At 38.5% G+C, this 27,929-nt stretch overlaps 1 protein-coding gene across 1 annotated transcript; it reads left to right on the plus strand.

Annotated features, from left to right (window-relative positions):
• prx (periaxin) lies at positions 1 to 27,929 on the plus strand. Its single transcript, XM_056234268.1, has 8 exons — positions 1 to 251; positions 13,668 to 13,717; positions 13,820 to 13,927; positions 14,033 to 14,158; positions 14,361 to 14,526; positions 14,735 to 14,928; positions 15,050 to 21,620; positions 21,804 to 27,929. Exons 1-8 carry the CDS (start codon positions 194 to 196, stop codon positions 26,972 to 26,974), a joined length of 12,444 nt encoding a protein of 4,147 aa, XP_056090243.1. The 5' UTR covers positions 1 to 193; the 3' UTR covers positions 26,975 to 27,929.

Raw genomic sequence — 27,929 nt, forward strand, 5'->3', positions numbered from 1 at the left:
CCCCCAACAAAGAAAGCCGAATGCACACTCTGTTTGGATCCCTGACCCCCTCCTGTATGTGTTAGCCCTCTCTTCCCGAGTCAGTGCCCGTCTCCCCTTCACGCTCGCTGGAAGCGATCTGCTCACAGAGACCCGGCCCGAGGCCTGACCCGTAGTAGCGCTGCGTGGGATGCATGTTCAGTGTGTGTGAGCCATGTGTGAGTGTCTGCGAGGGATCTTCCGGATCACCTGGACACCCTCTTCAGATGCAGGTGGGTTTGCTGACATCATAACCCTTCAGAAAAAGAAGTGTGTGTAATTGTGTTGAATGTGCACTTGTAGTGTATACTTCAAATCATGAAAGTAGATTTTTTTTAAAGTACTTTAAGATTAATGAAATAAAAGGCCACTTCAGTGTACTTAAAGAGTACACTTTAACACGCTTAAGTACAGTTTTTGGTTACACATTATTTTAAGGTGTCCTAGTTATAGTGTTATTATACATTTAAGTCCTGAGTAATAAACTACATATACTTACTATAGGGCTAGTTGCATGTAATCATGAATAAATTATAGTTATTAATACAGTAACTACATGTAATGTGTAACAAGGACATTGTAAAAGTGTTACCAAGTTTTACCTTAAAGTACTTTTTAAATCATTATGTTTTAATAATCTTTTGTCATGCTATAAAGAAGTACACTTACTTTGATGTGTTGACCAACATACTAACATACATGTACAGTATGTGTAGTGTCTTATTACATTTAAAGTTAATATATTTTTAAATGTACTAAATTGCAACTTCATCAATATAAATGTTTAATTACATATATTTTCAAGTACATTTTAGTATATGTATAGTTTACAGTTATACAAATATATTTTAGTTTAGAGAAAATGCTTGTCAGGTATATTTCAAAGACAATAGAAGTAACAATGAAATTACAGATATAGATGTGCTTGCATCCAAAAACACTTTTAAATTCAACTAATTGCATTTAAAATAAATTTACACTGTTAGGGTTAAGGTTAACTTTAAATAACAGGCAATTGAGTGTCTAAAACATTACATTCAGTTCGCATTTAAAGGGATAGTTCACCCAAAAATTAAAAATGTTGTCATCATTTACTCGCCCTCATGTTGTTCCAAACCTGTATGACTTTCTTTCTTCTGTTGAACACACAGGAAGATATTTTGAAGAAGAGTTTATGGGCTCCATTGACTTTCATAGTAGGAAAAAAAAAAATACAATGGAAGTCAATGGGGCCAATCAAACTGTTTGCTAATTAGTTAATCTTTTAAATAAAGAAATTTAAATTAAGAGTATTGTAATTACATTAATTAGAATGATGTTTTCATAAATTCCTCAGAATTCCTCAAGCTAATACTTACTGATGCTAGTGTTGTTTTTCCTGCTGAAAATGATGTCACTTCCTGGTGTATGATGTCATTAAGGACAGGGAATATTAAAAAAATGACTAACAGAATGAAAAGTGAAACTGAAGACACAGGAAAACCATAATGAATAATAAATAATAAACAATTATTTATTAATTCCCAGTTTTTCGTGTCAGCACAACAAAATTTGCAACATCCGCACAAAGTTTTGACATTATTCAGCTATTTAAATTATTTAATATGCACCTCTATTTTCACTTAATTGTGATTAAATAACTAAATTTTTTTTTTGGTTTTAAATTAATCTACTCTCCAGTTTGTCAGCAATAAATTATTTTAAAAAGGGAGGGGAAGTTCAAGAAGGAAGTTGTTGACATGGCAAAGTTTTCTTTCAAATATTTATAATAGTTTATCTGAGAAAAAAAAAAAAAGTATGTGAGATCTAGATTTGCTTATCTTGAACAGGATTTCAGCGATGAATCAATGCCAGAGAAATCTCGTGACAGTATCCACAAACATATGTTTCTTTCCTCTGGCTTGCTTTGTCATGTGATCACACTGCCTGTGTGTCAGTCCATCAGTGTCACATGACGTCTACGGCCAGCTGTCAGCTCCAGATTCTTGGCTGCTATTCTGCTGAGAGTTGCATTGACTAATAAACCGAACACCTCACCTTGTGCCAGAGAAGCCTCCCCACCTCCACCTGACTCATTACACTGCTTATCCTACTCACACAGTGTGAACACCCGGACCGCCGGGACCCCGGCTATAGAGGCTCCAAGTGCTATTTTGACCCTGTTGATTCACCTGCATGTCACGCTGAGGGGCTAATGAATTTTGGCAGTGTCTTGTGACCTGTTTGAGTTGTTTGGGCATCGCCCCGGCTCGGTTTCCACATGGGAAGGATGCCTAAAAAACAAGCAGACACACTGTGGGACAGAAAGCTATACTTGTGTATACTCGGGTGTTAAGCCAGAGACAACAACTGCCAGACCAAAAGAGTGAACTGTCATTCTCCTTAAACTCAAAAACACAATCCCGTCTTCTTTTTGGCTTTAGAGGTCCAATAAATACCTCATTACAACTTCGTTTCGCTTTACCATATGTTCAGATATTGTTTGAGTAGAGTATTATTGGTTTCACTGTAAATCTCAGGTCATGTTCTTTTAGTGTTATGATAGTAAACTGTTTGTGTCCGTATTGAGACGCTCCTCAAGCCCACTCTCTCACCCTCTGTGTATGGGGCATCCCACTGGCTTTATCCAATTGGCTCGCTGACCGCCTCCCCTGTCAGAGTCCATAATAATACTGCTAATGTCGCGGTCAGAGCGAGTCAGTCGGAGAATACGCTGGCTGAGAGAAGGGGGAGACAGAGAGAGTTTGTTACTGAGGGAATAATTGATTCTGCACAAGGAAACACTCAATAAAGGTAATATGACTTGTGTTGGGTTGTGTTGGGTTGGGTGGCATTGCTGTGTGGAGCTTTGCTCACAATGACAAGACTCTCAGATTGACATGGAAACTTTAGTACAGCTAAATATGAATATAATTTACTTGGTGATTAGAGTATTTGCACATATCTGAAAAAAAAATCTATGTTTTTGGTGCTTTCGTTGATTTTGGCTGCTGTGGATTTATTTCATGTGCTAAATCAAGTTATTAGAAGTTCATAATAGAAGAAACTCTGAATGCTGATAATGATTTTCAACTGTAGATCAGATGAAGCTAACCTGAGTGTCTTAATGTTCCCCACACTTGCTGAAGGCACTGAAATGTTGAGTTGCATTGAAGTGTGTGTGTGTGTGTGTGTGTGTGTGTGTGTGTGTGTGTGTGTGTGTGTGTGTGTGTGTGTGTGTGTGTGTGTGTGTGTGTGTGTGTGTGTGTGTGTGTGTGTGTGTGTGTGTGTGTGTGTGTGTGTGTGTGCCTCCTGTATTAGTACACGGTTGCGACAGCTGTGGCTCTGGTCATAAGATCGGTCTCACGGTACTGTGTGGAGTTCATGGCCCAACATACATGCCATAGTTAAGATTGCAGCATGTGATGAAATACACTGAGAGTTAAAGACAAGACCCTTCCTACAGGATCATATTCATCAAAAACCAAGATTTTAAAATGCAGGCAGTAATTTCAGAATATGCCGAACGTACTGACAAACATCTATGCTAAACCAAAATATAGTCTACTTTAATGTCATTTCTGTCATGTTTTTAAAAATATTACTATGTAGTTAAACATTTGTTATGATGATATTGTAAATTCATACATTTACAATATATTAACTTTATATTAATATTAAATAACCAGTAAAACTTTTAATTTGACATTATTACAAAGTGCATTTAGTAACTTTATGTACTTATAGTAATAACAGTAAATTATGCATAATTACATGCAACTAACTCTAAACCAAACCCTAATTCTAACCTTTAAGTGCATTAATTGGTATTACGCAGTACTTAATTGAACAAGGACACCATAAAAAAAATTAGTAAAAAAAAAGGACACCATAAAATAGTGTAAACATATATTTTTTTTTTAAGTGGACTTAAGTGTTGAGAAACTGTTCTCTCGTTACCTTGACCTTTTACTTCATTAAGATTATATTAGGCGTAGGGCTGTCAAATGATTAATCGTGATTAATCACATCCAAAATAAAAGTTTTTTTTACATAATATATGTGGGTGCACTGTGTATAATTATTTTATATATATAAATACACTGTAAAAAAATCTGTAGAAATTACAGTATTACTGGCAGCTGCTTGCCAGTAACTTACTGTAGTTTTAAATTGATGTTATTTACTGGCAACAGTTTGTTCAAAGTTAAATGAACATTAAACATTAACAAGTCTTTATCTTTACAGAATAAAACTAAAATAACAGCCTCATGCAAAGCATTCTGGGAACCAAAATCTAAAGGAAAAAAAACAGAAAAAGGTTGATGAAGATTACTGGTTCCCAGAATGCTTTGCATTAGATTGTTATTTTATAATTTTATTCTGTAAAGACAAAGACTTGTTAATGTTTAATGTTCATTTAACTTTGAACAAACGGTTGCCAGTAAATATACATCAATTTAAATCTACAGTAAGTTACTGGCAAACAGCTGCATAACAGCAATTTTTTTACAGTGTACACACACATGCTTGTATATATTTAAGAAATATTTTCATGTATATACTGTATATAGATTTATATATAATTAATATTATATATAAATATAAATATTTTATATATAAATAATATTTTTTTTCTTAAATATACATGCATGTGTGTGTATTTATATATATACAAAATAATTATACACAGTGCACCCACATATATTTTGTAAAAAAAACTTTTATTTTGGATGTGATTAATCGTGATTAATCATTTGACAGCCCTAATTAGGCGCAATTTTATCAGTACAATTAAGCACACTTCTGTTTCAGGAGAATGTCTGTGCGGAATGACTTGCAGACTCTGTCAGCGATGTTTGATATGTTTTGATGCTTCATGTGCATCACTGGAACGGAGAGCCCATATCCAGCTCCTCCCAACACAAGTATGGGAATAATGTCTGTGTGTGTGATACCAGTGCCATTCCTGCCACGTTTCAGGAGTCAGATGTGTTAATGGGACACCGGTGCACTGAGGAGCGAGTCGGGGTACGGGGGGTTGGCGATGCCGCTATAGATAGGCTGTGTGATGCCGCTGAAATATGCAGACTCTTTCACGCGAGTCAGATTCTGTTTGGAAGAGGAACAACCACATGCTGTTGTTCAGGCTAATGCTGCTGTTGTGGATGAGATGATGTAACTTTCACTAATTTTGTCCATTATTATATACCGCATTGCCAAAAAGTATGGTGTCGTTGCAGAAAGTGTCCAAATACTTTCTATATCTTCATATCTTGTATTTATAGCTTTATCTTTTAAAACCTAACAACTGTGTGTGTGTGTGTGTGTGTGTGTGTGTGTGTGTGTGTGTGTGTGTGTGTGTGTGTGTGTGTGTGTGTGTGTGTGTGTGTGTGTGTGTGTGTGTGTGTGTGTGTGTGTGTGTGTGTGTGTGTGTGTGTGAGAAATATTTAGCTTGAAAAGTGTGCCACCCACCACTTGGACTGATATTTTATTTTCCAATGCACTGACATTTAAAATATTCAAGTGTGCAAATACTTTTTGGAGATGCTGTAAGTTACCGTAATACAAAAAAAAAAATGTACATGAAAGTGGATGAAATGTCTATATCATATATCAACAGTAAAAAAGTTCCTGGGAACTTTGGACTTTATATGGGTTTAGGTAGCCTATAGTGTTTTCTAGAAAGTAAAATAATAATGCACCATCTAATGTTACAAATAGCAAAATATTAGCAATATTCAGATTTTATGCAATTTTTAATTACATAGGCGTACTGACTGATTTATAAAGAGAACTAGTTTTTCTTTTATTATTTGGTCAGAAATGAAAGTCCAAAGGGAATGTAATCATGCATTCCTGTAATAGCACCGATGTCACTCTGGGGTGTGTTAAGGCTGATTTATACTTCTGCGTCGGACCTACGCCGGAGCCTCTACGCTGTAGACTACGCGTTGGTTTTAATACTTCTGCGTCGTTGTCCGTGTTGATGCACGCAGAGGGAACATGTGAAACCCGAGGGAGCGGTTCTAGCAGACCAATCACAGCGCTTGCGTCCGCATAGAATTGACGCGTTGTTACATTTTTGGAGAGGTGCACGTCAGGGTACGCGCGCTACACACAGCCTACGACGTAGCTACGGCGGGAGGTCGACGCAGAAGTATAAATTGGGCTTTACTGTTTCCCGAAAGCATATGGTCGCAAACTCCATCGTTATCAGCTTAGGCCATGTTTACACGGAAACGATCTGAAGAGAAAACGCAAAAGTGGCGTTTCGTTTTCACTTTTTATTCTGCGTTTAGACGAGCGTTATGGGGGGGAAATCTGCGTGCATATGGAGACGCAAAAGTGTTAGAAATGCGATGTAGTGCGCCTGCGTACAACCTTCCTTTTACTTCTCTCCCTAGTAGCGCGAAATTGAAAAGACTCTTGGACGTTTATCAGAGCTGCTAGGGCAACTTGAAGGTCCGACGTATGGAAATAATCCGACATGTTGGTTGTTATTTTCCTGTACTGGCGCATGCCTGTGACGTAAACGCGTACGCGACGAGAGCCGCCATGAGCAGATTTGTGTTTTTACCGTTTAGATGGAAACGCGACGGTGGAGCGTTTTTAAGATTTCCACTCTGGATGGTGGTTTCACTTTTTTGCGTTTTTAATCCCCAAAAACGCCGTTAGCCGTGTAAACGAAAGCCACATCCGATAAAATATTATTACGTTTTCACCCGGAATCGTTTTCGTGTAAACAGGGCCTTAGGCCCCATCCACTACTGCGTTTTAGTTTAGAAACGGATAATTAAAACGAATACGATCTCCGTCCACACCAGCGTTTTAGCTGCGTATTAGAATTGATCTACGTCCACATTAAAACGACTGAAAACGCGGATCACGTGACCATTCACCAACACTGGGCATGCGCGCCGGTGTAAACACAACTTCCTTGATAAAATTATCCCACCATGCTCTGGGTTAACCCCAAACCGACGCTCCATGTACGGTCAGCGCCGCCGCTGCACACGGGAATTGTCACAGACCGCTCGAATAATAGCTTGACTCCGGCGCATGTAGGCAGTTATAGTGTTGTAAAATGCAGAATTTACTTGTACAACAGCTGCTAGCAAAGATATACGCCATGACTGATGACACCCAATCATATAGCCGAGCTTGAGCCTCTACTACACGTTTTGACCCGTCTTCACTAAAACGCCCTCCGGAGATTCAAAACGAAAAACGGATCGGCAGCGTTTCTAAACTTCTCCGTTTTGGGTCTCCGTTTTTGCCGTTTTAGTCTGGACGGGAGGTGCAAACGTAGCAAAAGGTCTCCGTTTTTAAACGAAAACGCAGTAGTGTGGACGGGGCCTTAGTTCAACGAGTTTTCCCGAAACCATCGTTCGTTCGCAAACAGATTCAAGTTGTGTGGTTGGAACTACAGCTCTTAACCTGTGGTTAGAAGCATAGTTTCTTGTTTTTATAACATGTGAACTTAATAAATCCTTATCTTGAGAAAAATAAGCAAGCTGACATTCAGTAGCCTACAATAGGCTTTTATTTCAAATATAGGCTACAAATGTCAATTATGTCTTTTAGTTCGTCAAAAGATTTAAAGTGCCGTTTTTGAAGAGTGCGCATGTGCGTACGTGCTCTAGTAGCCTATGACTGAATCTGGAAATAAAGCAAAAGAATTAGTCCTCAGATGCCATGTCCGTAATTTCTAGCAAAAAAGAAATCTGGCATTAATTCGATCTCAAATTGATTTATTAAAATAAGTTATTACTCAACCACATGCATGATATCATATCTAACGTGGTTAATCGACAAATCTGCGACAATACGGTTTCAGGAAACGAGCTAGTCGTGACTGGCTAGTTGATTTCCCTTAAAGTCCCCATGAATTCAAAATTGACCATACTTACTTTGTTTGCCTAAATTGATCGTTTTGTGGTGAACAATTCATCCATGCAAGTCAATCCACACAAAAAAAATTTTGGGCTTCTGTAATCTTTAATCAAAATCTGAAATGTCCCCTCCCCTCTGCCTTGGAGGACCTTCCCTGATGACGTAGGTTTGACGGTTTGGGTGTCTTCTTAACATCCGTAATCACGCCCCTCCAACTGACAGTAGACAGGCGGAATGAAAACACCTACTTTTCTAGATCCAATCAGGTGCTAGTTGGAAAAAAGCCACGCCCCCTATTTTGCCTCATTTAGTATTCCGTTTCTCTCGGAAATACGTCACAACACTGGAGAAAAGTCGTTTGCAACTTCCGGTTCACGGGGACTTTAATGATGCATGTTAGTTAAGCAGCGAGTTACGTCATTGTACAGGAAATGCTTTATTGGACTTAACTAACTACTATTAACTTGTTTTTCTCTCAGATTTGGTGTTGGTTTTATTTGATCTCAAGAAATATCTATCTTCCTGTTTAAAGGGAGGCATTTCCTCCTTGGCTTCACACACCCTCAGGAGAGTCCAGTCCATGTGTGTGCCTCCCCTGAGGCCGGACGTACGTGCTGAGTGAAAATACTCTCAATTCTGACTAATTGAGAAGGGGATATTTTCCCCTTCATATTTTCCCCCTTTTAGGCGCTACTTTTACCCACACAGATAACGAAAGATATTTATATTTTATAAATGTCTGTTTCTAATTTCCTTGAATCTGATTGGACAAAAGAGAGAGAGAGACTGTCATTTTTATATGTAATGAATTTAATTAACCTTTAGGTGGGCACAAACATGACCTCCACGCTAATCCATATTAAAAATTTCAAAACTCTCATTTTGAGTCATTTAAATTTTGTGTCTGCATTAGGGATAATGTTTGTTTTTACAAAGGACTCTCACGTTTGCTTTTATAATGGACTCTCAGTTTTGCAAAATGCAAAATTAAACCACCAAAAGACAGATTTTTTAGAGGTGAACCTTTTTGCACATGCATCAAATTATCAATAATAATCAAAACTCGTTTTCTGAGCATCCACATTCAGCCTCCAGAAAATAGTCTCGGATCTTTTCTGAGAATGTCAGCAATGCAGAAACAACCGCAACCATCGGTGACTTAAACCGAGTATAGTTGACCTTGTTTCTCATAAACACATTTAGATCTATAAGTTAAGATATCTTTGTGACGATTCTCAAAGTTTCACACAGAGTTTGTTATCTCAGGACCATTATATCTCAGGACACATACTTATCCTTGTGTCTTTGTTTGGATTAGAGATGGACAAATACCCGTGTGGGCAACTGTTGGCTTATGGCATTGGTCCAGTTGTAGTTCTTGTGCCATTATCAAGTGCCTATTCTCATACCAAATGATCTTGTGACTGTATTGAATCAACAGCGACAGAATTACACCTCTGTCCTCTGCTGTCCCTGTAAGTGGCGGGCATGTGTGTTCAATAGGACATAATAGAACAGAGGAGGTTGAGGCAGTTGGTTTGAATCAGAAAGTTAACTCAATTTGTATTAATTTCATTTATGTAGATAAAAAAGGTACAATTATATACACTATCAGTCAAAAGTTTGGACACTCTTATTGTTTTACTCATAGACAAAATTATTTGGCATAAAAGGCAAACTACAGCTACAGGTTTTATTTTACTATGCAAAAATAAAATGTATAGGAAAAACAAATGCTCAAGGGAAAACCCATATATACGTTCTCCCTTCTTTTTGCATGCATTTTATTTACATGTAAATAAAACAGTTGGGTAAAACTTTAGTGTCCAATTCTCACTATTAACTAGTTGCTTATTAGCATGCATATTACTGTGATATTGGCTTGTTATTAGTACTTATAAAGCACATAATGCCTTATTCTGCATGACCATATTCTACATCCCTAATCCTACCCAATTTCTAAATGTAACAACTAGCTTACTATTAATAAGCAGTAATTAGGAGTTTATTGAGGTTGCAGTTAATAGTAAGTTAATAGTGAGAATTGGACACTAATCTAAAGTGTGACCAACAATTGACTCCAAGCTCAAATAATATACATAATATGCTCACAAAATCTTTAACAAATTTGTAATAATATTTGAATAAAGGCTAAGATTTTGGTAACGCTTCCTTTTACAGTACAGTACTTGCATCTACATACCTAGAAAGTACTGGCTAATAAGGTAAGTACATGGGTTAGGGGTAGGTTCAGGGTTAGTACCTAGTTATTACCCAGTAATTATAATTACTATAATAAGTACATAGTAAGTACATGGGTAACAGGACTGTAAAAGGAAGCGTTACCAAGATTTCCTAGGCTGGGTATCATTTTTGGCCACTAGAACAAAACATTTTCTTAAAAAAAATAAAAAATCATGATGAATAAATTAAATTTGGTGTGTTCTGAAGTGGAAAGTCACATTTTAATTTCCCTCTGTATCACTGTTCTCAACGTTACGGATCAGTTCCCTAGACTAGAGAACAGTTGGTGCCATTAATCTATGTGTAAATGAGCTTTTCTTACCTCCAGACAAACTTTTAACTTTCTCTTTCTCAAGTACTAAGTATTAATTATAAAACGGGAGCATTCGATAGCTGTGCATAATTGCGGTTATATTTGGCTGAGGCGCACCTAGCTTGATTATTACTTGTACAGCAGCATTTGTAGGATCTCACAGCTCTGCATAAGAAGCACATGTAGGTCAGGCCCGCGTGTTTATATAAAGATCAGATATGTGCAGAACCATCCAGTCTTCTGTCCCCTCCCCTGGACACATAGCATCACTAGGGAACAGCTGCCATTTTCACTCACAAACAGAAACGCGCACAAATACACACACACACACACACCCATCCATCGATTTTCAAAACTGCTTGTCCTATGTAGGGTAGTGGGGTGTCAGGGCGTTGGCAGGGAAACACTCTGGAATGATGGCCAGTCAATCGTAGGCACACAGAAATGCATAAACAAATATTATTTTGCCTGATTTTTGCAGTTCCTTTTAAAGGACACCTGTTTTTATTTTATAAAAAATACTATAGTAATGTATTTAAAAAACAACTTGAGCAGTATAACATGCGGTTGTGGGACTAAATAAGATTGGGAAACATTGGGAAGCACACAGCTGGTACAGCATGATAAAAGAACACCTGCTAGCGCCATGTTAAGTGTGCATGTCTTGTGTAACAGGTTATTCAATGTGGGTGTCTGAGCCCATTAGAAATTACCCGCTCGCTGGTCTACAGATCTCTTAAGGTTTGCACTCTTACGACAGAGAGATACCAGACACCGCTGCCGAATGAGGAATGAGAACCATCCAGATTGAGAGAGGACACAAGGCCTACTAACCTGATGATCTTTTTTTAGTCTCAGAGATAACAACACAGTTGATATAGTGAGGTTGATGCTAGCCAACACAGGAGACATTATGCATTAAGGTCTTGTAATATAATTAAAAGAGTTTGAAAATTTTCAAGCGTATCACAGATAAATAAATAGTCTATTTAAAAGTATGATAAAGTATACCTTCTTTTCACAATGGTACATGGTATAAAATGAATGTTAATTTTGTCAGCTATTTTTAATTTAGCCTTAGTCCGGTTTCAAATATACTTTGTAGTTTTTATCACATTTAGTCAGCTTGTTCTGTTTTTGTTTTATCACATTTAGTCAGCTTGTTCTGTTTTTGTTTAGTCAAGTTTTAGTCAACTAACCCCCGGTTTCACAGACAAGGCTTAAAGCTACAATATGTAATTTTATTCGCCACTAGGGGTCGCTAACCTCTTACAATAACAAAGGCGTAGGTTGATGACGCAGTGAATAAGCGGAATCATGGAACTTGTCGTCATGCCGATGGATCTAATAATGTTTATGGATGAGTGAATACATTCATGTTTTTAACATGACTGTGGTATGAAGCAGGGCGCGATTGCTAATGAGAGACGTATACCAGCGCCACACACGAGTCCCGCGGATATATAGGAATAAGGACATTTCATTCTACCGAACTACCCGCAAGTGCTGTATTAATACTCACACAGGTCAGTTTATTAGACGAATGAAACTTGTGAGGTAACGCAGCGCTGTTTCACTTGGTCTACACTATCACACTAAACTGCATTTGAGTGTGGTGAAAGTTATAATGTTATTCTATGTGTTAGTTTGTTGGCTGTATGAGACTAGCAGTAAGCGAGATCAACATTAGAATAACATACTGATCATATTCTAACATTTCATCATGTTGAGCTGTACAAGATTGATTTGTTTTATGTACAGTTGCTCACCTGTCTGATTAAGTACATGCAAGAGCGTGTCAAGTCGTGAAGCTCTGTCAAGTCGAAGTTAGTCGCGGACGTGGAGCTCTCAGCATCTCGAAAATCCCACGCCGATATTGATCCTCGTTTTATTTCTCATTTTGTCCCAAAGTCTGCTTGCCATGGTCCATAATGTTTGAACGAAACAACAACAGCGTGAGCGTGCTGCTAGACGTAACGCAGTTGTCCACGTCTGTCGCCATGGTACTATGGCAGTACAAGCGGAAACCAGGGATAACGCGGATATTACGTCATTGACAGACGACAAGTTACAAGGGATGGGCACTATTTAAAATTGTGAATTTCTCTGAATTTACAATTTTTTTGAAACATTTAGGATAATGTCAGCACACAGCTGAAAGAAATACAGTATATAACACTGTGCAAGTGGTTTTGGGATATTTGGATATAAAAAAAAAGTCTTACATATTGTACCTTTAAGCTAGTCTCAGACTAAAATGCATGTTTGAGCTGTTTTAACTGAGAGCAACTTGCACTGACAAAACTTAAAATATGTAAGTGTCATTGTTTTGTCTCAAGATGCACATCACTAATGTTTTTTCTAATGCATGGTCATATAAGCCACTAATTAAACTAAGGCCTAATCCTGGCTTAATCTAAACCCTGTATGTGAAACCGGGCCTAAGTGTCTGGGAAATTTTGTCCTGTTTTAGTAAATGAAAAAGTAGTCACATTTTCGCCATGCGGCATAATAGTTCAATTGACAATCACAATTATTTTTCTCAAAATTATAATAAAGATTGTTGTCATCTGAGAAATTTATTTCTACATTTTATCAGAATTATTGTACTTTCACCTATAAGCACAAATCAAGAGAATGTTAACTCGATTGCGTTGTTTATTTGAACTCTCTCTACATTAACAAACTTCTCTCAAAAATTAAAACAGTAAAATTACTAATAGTAGGTTAATTCCAATAATTCCAAATGACAGTAATGTTTTTCTATTAAAACAACAGAAAAAAGACTTTGTATTGTCACACAGAGTTGCGTAAGTGCGTTTATTGAGCAACCACAATCTAGTCTAGAGATCTTTGGATCTATTACAGTTCAGCTCTAATTGGAGGATTTAAAATCTTGACATCTGGCAACCTCAAGCATGAAACCTCGTAAGAAAGGCTTGTTAAAAACAGTATAATATTAAATACAATTAATATTTTTTCGTCAATAATATTGCATGTTGATATGGTCACAGTTATCAGTTAATGACGTTGGTGTTGTTGTCTCGTCATAGTCATGGAAAAAAGGTAATTAACGAACATTAGTCATAGATATTGTTAATGAAATTAACACTAGTGTAAATCAGCCGAAATGCATTATTACAACAACTATAATACAGTTATGACAAACAAGTCATTTTGATTGACAGCTGCTGACATAAACCTGCTCTAATTTCAGACTCTGACAGAGAGGACAGTCATGGGAATCCAGAAGCCAGAGATTCTCCCGTAGGTAGCCACTTGCCAAACCATCACCACTTTAAAGTGAAAGAAGGTGGCTGTTTTATTTTATTGATCTTATCTCTGCCCTGTTTGCCACTTTACAATTAGGTAAAGAACAAAAGACGCTCTCCCCCCTCAGATAGACCTCCTTTTGGCCCTCATCTAAGTACACACCACAGCATCTCTGCTGATGAACAGGACAGCCCAGAGCGAATTGTGAGTACTACAAATATAATTCTAAGCTATATGTGAGCCAGCCATGTGGAGATGTGGATTTCTAACCTCTCTCAATCTTAATTTCACTCCACATTCATTTCCAAGGTTCAGAAGGAAAAACTCCATGCAGAACTAAAACAAGTTTTGAGTCAGAAGAGAAGCCAGCTTAGAGACACCCAATCCACCCTCAGAGACATGGAGGAACCCCCCAACACAGACAATAAGAATGGGGTAAGAAAAAAAACACTGTTGTGGAATACAATATGAACATCTTAAGCCCATATGAAAATATGAAAGTATACCACTCAAAGCATAATTAGTGTAATGTGAGACTAACAGCTTTTAGAAACCCTTAGAAACCTGTTTTTGAAAGGAAATTACTTGTTTGACCCTCACCCTTCACCATTTTTTACTTTGCAAATGTTATGAGCAGGCGGAAAAGGATAACCAGTTGTCAGAGCTCGTGGAAGTGGTTGTTGAAACACAGGCTGAAGTTGGAGCTAGTGGGTACAGTGTGGTGGGTGGAGGGGAGCGTGGCATCTTTATCCAAGAGGTCTTGAGAGACTCCCCAGCAGCAAAGCACCTCAGCCTACAGAAAGGTACCCAGGGACTGTATTTTACATTACAAAGTGCTATGTCAAATACACTATAAAGACGAGGCACATGGGAGAACCAACTTTAACCTCACAATCTTTAATGTGCAACATTTCCATGCTGAATACGGGTGTACTGAATTGATTTTGTTTCCTGATGTACTAAGAGAAATCATGTAAGGTATAAATAATTTTTGATGATGTGTTATTGCAGGAGATCAGCTGCTAAGTGCCAGGGTGTATTTTGATAACGTGAAATATGAGGACGCATTAAAAATTCTTCAGTGTGCAGAACCCTACAAAGTGTCCTTCTTTTTGAAGAGGACTGTGCCAGGAAGTGAAGTCAGCATTCGTCCAGGTGCACAAAGTCTTGAGCTCAGAGGACCTAAGGCCAAGATGCAAAGAATGGTACATGCTGAAATATTGCTATAAAATACATCCACGGTATTGCCCAAAGTGAATTCATGTTATTAAATCAAAGTAATTACACCAGTAGAAACTAGAAGGAATGATAACCTTTCTCTTGCAGAGCGTCAAAACCGTGAAACCGTTCAAAGCCAAGAAAAGGAGAGGAGGAAGATTTGGATTGAAAAGACTGAAAGAAAACAAAAAAGCAAAAGCACAGGCAGAGCTGGACACTGAGGGCTCACCAGCCAAATCAGACCTCAGTCCAGTTGATGTTGAGTTTGTATTCCCAAAGTTCAAGATGAGGAAAGGTGGGAGGGCCACTGCAGATGTATCAGGACATATGGAGGGCGTGATCCCTAGTAGCAAGAAGAAGAAGGAGATGAGATTTCCAAAAATAAAAGTCATGGATGCTGCTGTCGGTGAAGGGAATGTCAATGTAGATGTTGCAACACATGAGGGAGAGGCCTCTGCAACAAAGATGAAGGTCAAGGCGAAAGGTCCAAAATTTGGAATGAATTTCTCCAAATTGAAAAAGTCAAAATTAGATGTACAATCTTCAAATGACAGCTTTGAGGTGAAGGGCCTAGAGGCCAGAACTAAGCCTCCGTCAGTAGAGTGCGATTTGAACATGCCTCAGGGCAAAGCTGAAACTAATGTTCCTAATCTTGAGGTTAGTGTTAAAGGAAAAGGACAGGGTCCTGAGATAAAAATGCCAAAGATGAATTTAGATGTCTCAGATACAAAGATGACAATCCCAAAGTTTAAACTGCCAAAGGTAAGACTTTCTTGTCATTCTGATGAAATTGATGGAGAGGCAAATAAACAAAACGATACATATGAAAGTAAACTGAAAACGCCCAAGATTGACATCAAAGCACCAAATGTGGATTTAGACTTGCATCTCTCAAAAACTAAGGGCATGGCTGAATTCAAAGATGCTGAAAAAATCAACCCGGCCAAACTTGACACATCATTACCAAAGCTTAACCTTGATGCAAAACTTGGAGATGACATTGATGGATCCATGGTCAAAGAGCATATGATTTCTCTCCCCCAACTTGACATTGCAGTGCCCAAGATAGAGACATCAGACGTGGACATGGGTCTTCCTACATTAGATGTGACATTACCAAAGATGGCTGCAAAAAACATTGATACTGAGAGACATGCAAGTACTGGGGTAAAATTTAAAGTGACAAAATTAGACATCTCTCTTCCAAAAATAACATCCCCTGAGGGTGAAGTGATAGTTGTAGAACCTGAAGCAAAAACTGGAAAATATCACCAGCCAAATATCATTATTTCATTACCAAAAGGTAAAGCAGAAGAAAAAGTGGAAGGTTATACTAAGAAAGGAGCAAAGGTCGACATTTCTTTACCAAAAGAAACATTAGAGGAGGGTGCCGATATTGAGGGCCAGTTTGGAAAAGGGGGAAAGTTTAAAATGCCTAGCTTAGGTGTCTCCCTACCTGATGTAAAATTTCCTGAGCACGCCATTACTGAGGGGCCTGAAATAAAAGCAGGAAAATTGAGTAAGCCATCCATTGAAATTTCACTTCCTAAAGGCAAAACAGAGGGAAATGTTGAGGTTGGAGAACCATCTGGGAAAGGAGGCAAATTCAAAATGCCACATCTAGATGCTTCACTTCCAAAAATGAAATTATCCACAGGTAAAATCAATACTGAGGATCCAGAGGTCAAAGTTGAGAAATTCCAAATGCCATCCGTTGATATATCATTACCAAAAGGAAACGTAAAGGCTGGCGTTGAGATCGAGGGTCATTCTGGTAAAGCGGAAATGCCCAAAATTGATCTGAAAATGCCATTGCTAGAGGGTAAAATCATTTCTGAAAGTCATGAAGTAAGCATTTCTGGAGTTGATATTTCATTACCAAAAGGAAAAACACATGAACACAATAATCTTGAGGTTGAGCATGGAGATAAGTTTCAAATTCCTAAATTTGATACAAGTCTACCTAAACTCAAATCAGGAGAAAGTGATATTGATGTTAAAAGACCCAATACCAAAGTTGGGAAGTTTCACATGCCAGAAATCGATATTTCCTTGCAACATATAAAAGATGAAAGAGATATTAATGTGGATCCCTCTGGTAAATGTGGAAGGGTTGAAATGCCAAAGATTGATATCCCTCTGCCTGAAGTGAAAGCTCCTGGTGTTGAGATTTCTTTGCCAAAAATGAAGTCATCCCAGGGTGACATTAGTTTTGAAGGGCCTGATAGCAAAAGATTCAACATCCCATCCGTTGATGTATCATTTCCAAAAGTAACAGGCACTGGTGATGTTGATGTCAAGAGACATTCTGGGAAAATAGGGAAGTTCGATATGCCAAAACAGGTTATTAACTTACCACAAATGAAATCAACAGAGACTAAAATCAATATGGAAGCACCTGAAGTGAAAGGTGGAGATTTGCCAGATGTTGACATTTCTCTTCCACAAGGAAAAGTAAAGGGAGATGTCATCGTCAAAAAGGGAGGAAAGTTTCAAATGCCCAAATTAGATCTTTCACTTCCGAGGATGAAATCCAAACCAGTACATGTCAATGTTAAAGGACCTGAGTCAAAAGGAAACACAGTTCACACACCTTCCATTGACATTTCTTTGCCTAAAGTTAAAGCTGAGACAAACGTTGATATTGAAGGTCATTCTGGAACAGATGTAAAGTTTGAAATGCCAAAAATTGATAATTCAATGCCAAAAGTGAAAGCTCCAGAAGGAAAAATGAGAGCTGAAGCTCCTCAGATCCCAGGAGGAAAGTTAAATACGCCATCAATTGAAATGTCCTATCCAAAAGGGAAGGTAAAAGGACACACTGACCTTGAAGGCAAAACGACAGGGGCAAGTAAAGGTGGAAAATTTCACATGCCCTCTATAGATATCTCTCTGCCAGGAGGAATATCAGGAGGAGATGTAGATGTTGAAGGACATGCAGGAAAAGGAGGAAAATTTGAAATGCCCAAATTCGATGTTCCCTTGCCTAAATTAAAACCATCAGGGGGTGAAATCGACATTGAAGGTCCTGATATCAAAGGTGGAAAGTTTCACATGCCCTCTATAGATATATCTCTACCAAGAGAAGGAGCAGGAGGAGATGTAGATGTTGAAGGACATGCAGGAAAAGGAGGGAAATTTGAAATGCCTAAATTTGATGTGTCCTTGCCTAAATTAAAACCCTCAGGAGGTGAAATTAATGTTGAAGGTCCTGATATCAAAGGTGGAAAGTTTCACATGCCCTCTATAGATATATCTCTACCAAGAGGAGGAGCAGGAGGAGATGTAGATGTTGAAGGACATGCAGGAAAAGGAGGAAAGTTTGAAATGCCTAAATTTGATGTGTCCTTGCCTAAATTAAAACAATCAGGAGGTGAAATCAATGTTGAAGGTCCTGATGTCAAAGGTGGAAAGTTTCACATGCCCTCTATAGATATCTCTCTACCAAGAGGAGGAGGAGGAGGAGATGTAGATGTTGAAGGACATACAGGAAAAGGAGGAAAATTTGAAATGCCTAAATTTGATGTGTCCTTGCCTAAATTAAAACCATCAGGTGGTGAAATCAATGTTGAAGGTCCCGATATCAAAGGTGGAAAGTTTCACATGCCCTCTATAGATATCTCTCTACCAAGAGGAGGAGCAGGAGGAGATGTAGATGTTGAAGGACATGCAGGAACAGGAGGAAAATTTGAAATGCCTAAATTTGATGTGTCCTTGCCTAAATTACAACCATCAGGAGGTGAAATCAATGTTGAAGGTCCTGATGTCAAAGGTGGAAAGTTTCACATGCCCTCTATAGATATCTCTCTACCAAGAGGAGGAGCAGGAGGAGATGTAGATGTTGAAGGACATGCAGGAAAAGGAGGAAAATTTGAAATGCCTAAATTTGATGTGTCCTTGCCTAAATTAAAACCATCAGGAGGTGAAATCAATGTTGAAGGTCCTGATGTCAAAGGTGGAAAGTTTCACATGCCCTCTATAGATATCTCTCTACCAAGAGGAGGAGCAGGAGGAGATGTAGATGTTGAAGGACATGCAGGAAAAGGAGGAAAATTTGAAATGCCTAAATTTGATGTGTCTTTGCCTAAATTAAAACCATCAGGAGGTGAAATCAATGTTGAAGGTCCCGATATCAAAGGTGGAAAGTTTCACATGCCCTCTATAGATATCTCTCTACCAAGAGGAGGAGCAGGAGGAGATGTAGATGTTGAAGGACATGCAGGAAAAGGAGGAAAATTTGAAATGCCTAAATTTGATGTGTCCTTGCCTAAATTAAAACCATCAGGAGGTGAAATCAATGTTGAAGGTCCCGATATCAAAGGTGGAAAGTTTCACATGCCCTCTATAGATATCTCTCTACCAAGAGGAGGAGGAGGAGGAGATGTAGATGTTGAAGGACATGCAGGAAAAGGAGGGAAATTTGAAATGCCTAAATTTGATGTGTCCTTGCCTAAATTAAAACCCTCAGGAGGTGAAATTAATGTTGAAGGTCCCGATATCAAAGGTGGAAAGTTTCACATGCCCTCTATAGATATCTCTCTACCAAGAGGAGGAGCAGGAGGAGATGTAGATGTTGAAGGACATGCAGGAAAAGGAGGAAAATTTGAAATGCCTAAATTTGATGTGTCCTTGCCTAAATTAAAACAATCAGGAGGTGAAATCAATGTTGAAGGTCCAGATGTCAAAGGTGGAAAGTTTCACATGCCCTCTATAGATATCTCTCTACCAAGAGGAGGAGCAGGAGGAGATGTAGATGTTGAAGAACATGCAGGAAAAGGAGGAAAATTTAAAATGCCTAAATTTGATGTGTCCTTGCCTAAATTAAAACCATCAGGAGGTGAAATCAATGTTGAAGGTCCCGATATCAAAGGTGGAAAGTTTCACATGCCCTCTATAGATATCTCTCTACCAAGAGGAGGAGGAGGAGACGTAGATGTTGAAGGACATGCAGGAAAAGGAGGAAAATTTGAAATGCCTAAATTTGATGTGTCCTTGCCTAAATTAAAACCATCAGGAGGTGAAATCAATGTTGAAGGTCCTGATGTCAAAGGTGGAACGTTTCACATGCCCTCTATAGATATCTCTCTACCAAGAGGAGGAGCAGGAGGAGATGTAGATGTTGAAGGACATGCAGGAAAAGGAGGAAAATTTGAAATGCCTAAATTTGATGTGTCCTTGCCTAAATTAAAACCATCAGGAGGTGAAATCAATGTTGAAGGTCCCGATATCAAAGGTGGAAAGTTCCACATGCCCTCTATAGATATATCTCTACCAAGAGGAGGAGCAGGAGGAGATGTAGATGTTGAAGGACATGCAGGAAAAGGAGGGAAATTTGAAATGCCTAAATTTGATGTGTCCTTGCCTAAATTAAAACCATCAGGAGGTGAAATCAATGTTGAGGGTCCCGATATCAAAGGTGGAAAGTTTCACATGCCCTCTATAGATATATCTCTGCCAAGAGGAGGAGCAGGAGGAGATGTAGATGTTGAAGGACATGCAGGAAAAGGAGGAAAAATTAAAATGCCTAAATTTGATGTATCCTTGCCTAAATTAAAACCATCAGGAGGTGAAATCGACATTAAAGGTCCCGATATCAAAGGTGGAAAGTTTCACATGCCCTCTATAGATATCTCTCTACCAAGAGGAGGAGCAGGAGGAGATGTAGATGTTGAAGGACATGCAGGAAAAGGAGGAAACATTAAAATGCCTAAATTTGATGTGTCCTTGCCTAAATTAAAACCATCAGGAGGTGAAATCGACATTGAAGGTCCCGATATCAAAGGTGGAAAGTTTCACATGCCCTCTATAGATGTCACTCTACCAAGAGGAGGAGCAGGAGGAGATGTAGATGTTGAAGGACATGCAGGAAAAGGAGGACAATTTGAAATGCCTGAATTTGATGTGTCTTTGCCTGAATTAAAACCATTAAGAGGTGAAATCGACATGGAGGGTCCCGATATCAAAGGTGGAAAGTTTCACATGCCCTCTATAGATATCTCTCTACCAAGAGGAGGAGCAGGAGGAGATGTAGATGTTGAAGGACATCCAGGAAAAGGAGGAAAATTTGAAATGCCCAAATTTGATGTGTCCTTGCCTAAATTAAAACCATCAGGGGGTGAAATCAATGTTGAAGGTCCCGATATCAAAGGTGGAAAGTTTCACATGCCCTCTATAGATATCTCTCTACCAAGAGGAGGAGCAGGAGGAGATGTAGATGTTGAAGAACATGCAGGAAAAGGAGGAAAATTTAAAATGCCTAAATTTGATGTGTCCTTGCCTAAATTAAAACCATCAGGAGGTGAAATCAATGTTGAAGGTCCCGATATCAAAGGTGGAAAGTTTCACATGCCCTCTATAGATATCTCTCTACCAAGAGGAGGAGGAGGAGACGTAGATGTTGAAGGACATGCCGGAAAAGGAGGAAAATTTGAAATGCCTAAATTTGATGTGTCCTTGCCTAAATTAAAACCATCAGGAGGTGAAATCAATGATGAAGGTCCTGATGTCAAAGGTGGAACGTTTCACATGCCCTCTATAGATATCTCTCTACCAAGAGGAGGAGCAGGAGGAGATGTAGATGTTGAAGGACATGCAGGAAAAGGAGGAAAATTTGAAATGCCTAAATTTGATGTGTCCTTGCCTAAATTAAAACCATCAGGAGGTGAAATCAATGTTGAGGGTCCCGATATCAAAGGTGGAGAGTTTCACATGCCCTCTATAGATATATCTCTGCCAAGAGGAGGAGCAGAAGGAGATGTAGATGTTGAAGGACATGCAGGAAAAGGAGGAAAAATTAAAATGCCTAAATTTGATGTGTCCTTGCCTAAATTAAAACCATCAGGAGGTGAAATCGACATTAAAGGTCCCGATATCAAAGGTGGAAAGTTTCACATGCCCTCTATAGATATCTCTCTACCAAGAGGAGGAGCAGGAGGAGATGTAGATGTTGAAGGACATGCAGGAAAAGGAGGAAAAATTAAAATGCCTAAATTTGATGTGTCCTTGCCTAAATTAAAACCATCAGGACGTGAAATCGACATTGAAGGTCCCGATATCAAAGGTGGAAAGTTTCACATGCCCTCTATAGATATATCTCTACCAAGAGGAGGAGCAGGAGGAGATGTAGATGTTGAAGGACATGCAGGAAAAGGAGGAAAAATTAAAATGCCTAAATTTGATGTGTCCTTGCCTAAATTAAAACCATCAGGAGGTGAAATCGACATTGAAGGTCCCGATATCAAAGGTGGAAAGTTTCACATGCCCTCTATAGATATATCTCTACCAAGAGGAGGAGCAGGAGGAAATGTAGATGTTGAAGGACATGCAGGAAAAGGAGGACAATTTGAAATGCCTAAATTTGATGTGTCTTTGCCTGAATTAAAACCATCAGGGGGTGAAATCGAGATTGAGGGTCCTGGTATCAAAGGGGGAAAGTTTCACATGCCCTCCATAGATATCTCTCTTTCAAGAGGAGGAGCAGGAGGAGATCTAGATGTTGAAGGACATGCAGCAAAGGGAAGAAAATTTGAAATCCCTAAAGTTGATGTTTCCTTGCCTAAATTAAAACCATCAGGAGGTGAAATCAATGTTGAGGGTCCCGATATCAAAGGTGGAAAGTTTCACATGCCCTCTATAGATATCTCTCTACCAAGAGGAGGAGGAGGAGGAGATGTAGATGTTGAAGGACATGCAGGAAAAGGAGGAAAAATTAAAATGCCTAAATTTGATGTGTCCTTGCCTAAATTAAAACCATCAGGAGGTGAAATCGACATTGAAGGTCCCGATATCAAAGGTGGAAAGTTTCACATGCCCTCTATAGATGTCTCTCTACCAAGAGGAGGAGCAGGAGGAGATGTAGATGTTGAAGGACATGCAGGAAAAGGAGGAAAAATTAAAATGCCTAAATTTGATGTGTCCTTGCCTAAATTAAAACCATCAGGAGGTGAAATCGACATTGAAGGTCCCGATATCAAAGGTGGAAAGTTTCACATGCCCTCTATAGATGTCTCTCTAGCAAGAGGAGGAGCAGGAGGAGATGTAGATGTTGAAGGACATGCAGGAAAAGGAGGAAAAATTAAAATGCCTAAATTTGATGTGTCCTTGCCTAAATTAAAACCATCAGGAGGTGAAATCGACATTGAAGGTCCCGATATCAAAGGTGGAAAGTTTCACATGCCCTCTATAGATGTCTCTCTAGCAAGAGGAGGAGCAGGAGGAGATGTAGATGTTGAAGGACATGCAGAAAAAGGAGGACAATTTGAAATGCCTGAATTTGATGTGTCTTTGCCTGAATTAAAACCATTAAGAGGTGAAATCGACATGGAGGGTCCCGATATCAAAGGTGGAAAGTTTCACATGCCCTCTATAGATATCTCTCTACCAAGAGGAGGAGCAGGAGGAGATGTAGATGTTGAAGGACATGCAGGAAAGGGAAGAAAATTTGAACTGCCTAAAGTTGATGTTTCCTTGCCTAAATTAAAACCATCAGGAGGTGAAATCAATGTTGAAGGTCCCGATATCAAAGTTGGAAAGTTTCACATGCCCTCTATAGATATCTCTCTACCAAGAGGAGGAGGAGGAGATGTAGATGTTGAAGGACATGCAGGAAAGGGAAGAAAATTTGAACTGCCTAAAGTTGATGTGTCCTTGCCTAAATTAAAACCATCAGGAGGTGAAATCAATGTTGAAGGTCCTGATGTCAAAGGTGGAAAGTTTCACATGCCCTCTATAGATATCTCTCTGCCAGGAACCACAGATTGTAATGCTAAGACCAAAGCTACTGGTGCCAAAATTAGTGACTTAAATGTACCTGAGTCCACTTTAAGTGGTAACATCAAGCTGCCAACTGTGAAAATACCAACTGTCGACATATCTGCTCCTAAAGTTGACCTGGACTTTACTCTTCCAATGGCAAAGGGCCGTGATAGAGACAATATTGAACTTCTCAAGGCGGAGAGTGGAAGACCGTCATCCGGGGCAAGTTTTGATATTCCAGACGTCTCTGTAAAAATGCCCAAAATTTCACTCCCTAAATTTGGCAGAAAATTGAAAAGTGGAGACAAACTAGAACTAGAGAGTCCTGGCTTATCTATAGGCTTGGACATAGAAAAAACATCACCATCAGTGGAAACTGATGCCAAAATGAAGTCCAAAATCAAAATGCCATCCATTGGAACATCTGAAAAGGATATTGAAATAATTGGCCCTGAAGCTAAAATGAAGATAAAGGCAGACGCTGGAGAAATTACAAAACCTGAAATCAGAGTGGAGGGTCCTGATGACAAGGTCAGATACAAGCTCAAATTCCCCAAATTCAAGACACCTACTCCAAAAGCAAAGCTCAAAGATGTAGAAATAGATATGCCTGCAGTGGGTAACAAAGGAAAGGTCAAAATGCCAGCAGTTGAGATATCATTGCCAACAGCAAATATTCCAGAATGTGAGGTATTGCTTCCAAAAACTGAGGTTGATGTATCTGAAGCAGATATCAGAGGTTATGAGGGCAGTTTAAAAATTCCTAAGATGCCAACTATTGGCATATCAGTTCCAAAAGTTGATTTAGATGTTTCCTTGCCTAGGGTAAAACTTCATAAACCAGAAGACTCAAAATCTTCTGACTTAAACATTGATAGTAATAGAGGTATGGTAAATTTCCCCCATGTTAAAATCCCCAAAGTAGACCTTTCACTTCCACATGGAAAAACAGGAGACACAGGTATTCATGAGGTGGAGATTGGAAAGAGGGGTAAATTAAGAATGCCAGAAGTGGAAATATCATTACCTCATGTGAAAAATGACACATCTAGCGCTGACATTGAAATTAAAGGTGAAAAAATTGCAGTGCCTGATGTTGATATATCTTTGCCTCGTGGAAAAACAAAAGAAACTGATTATCCTGATTCAGAATCTGGAGCTAAAGGAAGTAAATTAAAAATGCCAGACATCACAGTGCCTAAGATAGATTTATCGCTACCTCGCGGAAGCAAAGGAGAAAGTCATGCACCAGATTCAGAACTAGAAGGTGGAAAATTAAAGATGCCAACAGTTGATATATCCTTTCCTAAAATAAAATCTAAAGAGGTTGCTCCAGAACTTCAGCCTGGTGAAGTAAAAGGTAAAGTCACGGTCCCTGGAATTAAACTACCAACAGTAGATATCTCATTACCTCATGGTAAAATAGAAGACATTGATACTCTTGAACTGGGAGCGTGTGGCAAAGAAGGGAAATTCAAATCGCCTAATATCAAAATTCCAAAAGTAGATATATCATTAGAAGGACAACAAGAGAATACAGAAAAAACAGAGATCAGAAAACAAGGTGGAAACTTTGAATTACCAAAAATAGCAATGCCTAAAGTGGATATATCATTACCCTATGGCAAAACGGGCGACACTGGGGCTTCAGGATCTGTGAAAGTAAAAGGTGGACAACATAAAATGCCTGATATTAAGATACCACAGGTAGACATATCATTACCAAAAGGTAAAACTGGAGAGTTTGATACTAAAGAAGTAGAATCTGGAGGAGGGGGTGGAAAATTCACTGTGTCAAATGTTAAAATCCCAAAAGTAGATATAGTAATGTCAAGTGATGCAGACAAGTCAGTTCCTTCTACTGATGCAGGACTTAAAGATGCACATAAAGAGGGTAAAAAGATGAGGATGCCAACTACATATATAGAGGAACCTAATGTGGATCTAGAGTTGGATCTTGGCTTATCGAAAAAAGGAAAAAATAATAAAAAGAAGACTAAACTTCCAGAAATTGATCTTAGCCCCACTGCACCAAAAGAAAAAAGAAAAGGACCAAAAGTTAAAGGTTCAAAATTTAATATTGGAATGCCAAAAGTAAAAGTATCTGCATTAGAAATTGACATAACCAAGCCTGGAAAAAAGGATGCAAACTTGACAGCTGATTTACCAGCACCAAAGATTCCCGAACTTGACTTTGACATTGAGACTGCCCAAGTTGACACTAATCACTCTGAAGAAGATAAAAAGCAGATGGGTAAAGTCAAAATTCCAAAGTTTGGGATACCTCTGCCATCTTTAAGTTCACCTGAAGTTAACATCACATCATCTCGGGCAAAAGGTCACTCTGTAAACGTAGACTCTGAGGTAGACTATGAGGGCCCACGTATGCCAAAAGTAACAAAAGCTGTATTTGTTATGGTGAATCCGCAAACCGAGAGCACTGCTAGTGTAGGTGGTGAAGCAAGTGCAGAAATTGGAGATGAGAAGCTCAAGCTGGCAAAGAAAAAAATGAAGTCGAGTTTTGGCAAGTCTCAATCAAATGAAAAGGGGAATGCAGTAAATTTGGAACAGGAGGTTGAAACTGAAGGGAAGTCAAAAACTGGTAAGCTTAAATTACCCAAAGTCACATTTTCATCTGGGCAGAGAGGATCGTTTGATGTAACACCAAGCGGGTCTGATGATGGAACAAGCCTAAATGGTGACAAAGATGAAAAAGCAATGTTTGGAAAGCTGAAATTGCCCAAATTGGAGTTTTTCTCACCCTACTCAAAAGAGACGGTTCAGGAAGAGGAAATGGAAACAAGCATGACACGTCTCGAGAAGGAGACCTCGGGGGAAAGCAAGGAGACAAAGACAATATCAGGCACAGTGAGAGAGACTGATACTTTAGTATATTCAAAAGCAAGGACTGAAATGCTAGCAGAACGGGAGGGATCCGAGTCCCCAATAGCTACAGTATCAGCTGCGTTTGTCTCCGTAAAGAAGAGTGAAGAAAGACAGGAAACAACATGTTTCAAAGTACCCAAGTTTACCCTTAGTCCCCATTCTACTGGCATCCTTCACATCACACCAGAAAGCTCTCCGAAAGGAAGCAAGTCCTCTCTTCATTGCTCTAGTGAGGAAGCCTCTGGAGGTTTCTATGTGAAGATGCCAAGCGTTGAATATTTGACCCATGAAATGTCCTCAGAGCATCTGATTACTAAAACAGAGGGAACTCTTACAGTAGTGACTAAGACAACAAAGTATACAGAAACAAAAAGTAGCAGTTCGAAACAGTAAGCATCTCAGTTACAGAACAAGACATACAGTTGGAAGTGGAATAATATATAGGCCATATCAATATTTTTATAGGTGGCAATTATTTCAGTATAATTTATTATTTCTATTTTTTTCTTTGTTTGCTTAAATAATAATAATAAGAAAAACATATGCATAAGGAAAATGTTGCAACAAAAAGAGTATTATTAAATCACTGTAGACTTATTTTCATGTTTTGTAACTTGCCACTCAGTATGACACTTTGAATTGATATATCTGTAAAGATTTTTCTCTGATTAATCACATTTTGTTGTAGATAAGAAACATACAACATAGGCACAAATCTGTGCAAAACAGACAGATACAGACATTTAGACATATTACTTTTATTTTAGTTTTTGCTTATGCTTTTATTGTGCAGTCTTATCACAGTACGCCATTTAAATTGTAGAATTTTACAGCATTTTGGAAATATTGCTTTGCTTTTTTGATGCCTGGTTTGTCTATGTGGTTTTTTGGTTGTTGTTATGGAATTCTGTTTATTTTAGATACTATTAGAAATACATGTACTATTTTTACATATTTATATGCATGATCTGTACAGATAGGACTCTAAAAAAAAAGAAACCTGTGATGTTGAGTTTTTTTTGTGATACATATTTTTGTCATAAATTCAAATATACATTTTTTTCCATCAGATTTTCTAAGGATTGTGATATGCTGTACCAGATTGCCTTTCTCTGTTTGAAAACACTGAGTGTGAAAAAAAAATGCATTTCCTTTTTAAAATGAACTCTTGTGTTGATGGATTTAGCCTACATGCTAGGAATATGTATATGTATATTATATTTAAGGCAGGTTTCAGTACTGAACTGCATGTTTGTAATGTGTTGCTTTTCTGAAACAGTCATTTAGATGATGCTTATCTCCATCTAATGCAAAAATAGAATACTCAAATAAAATATTAACATTTTAA

The sequence above is a fragment of the Rhinichthys klamathensis genome, unplaced genomic scaffold, assembly GCF_029890125.1.
Source record: "Rhinichthys klamathensis goyatoka isolate OS25496 unplaced genomic scaffold, OSU_Roscu_1.1 h1tg000391l_1, whole genome shotgun sequence".
In the NCBI taxonomy this organism is placed as follows: Eukaryota; Metazoa; Chordata; class Actinopteri; order Cypriniformes; family Leuciscidae; genus Rhinichthys; species Rhinichthys klamathensis.

Bases quoted from the DNA above. Each gene is read 5' to 3' on its own strand.
- prx (XM_056234268.1), top strand. From the start codon at position 194: ATGTGTGAGTGTCTGCGAGGGATCTTCCGGATCACCTGGACACCCTCT. The intron at 252-13,667 runs GTGGGTTTGCTG...CTCTAATTTCAG, and splicing joins GACACCCTCTTCAGATGCAG to ACTCTGACAGAGAGGACAGT. The intron at 13,928-14,032 runs GTGAGTACTACA...TTCATTTCCAAG, and splicing joins AGGACAGCCCAGAGCGAATT to GTTCAGAAGGAAAAACTCCA.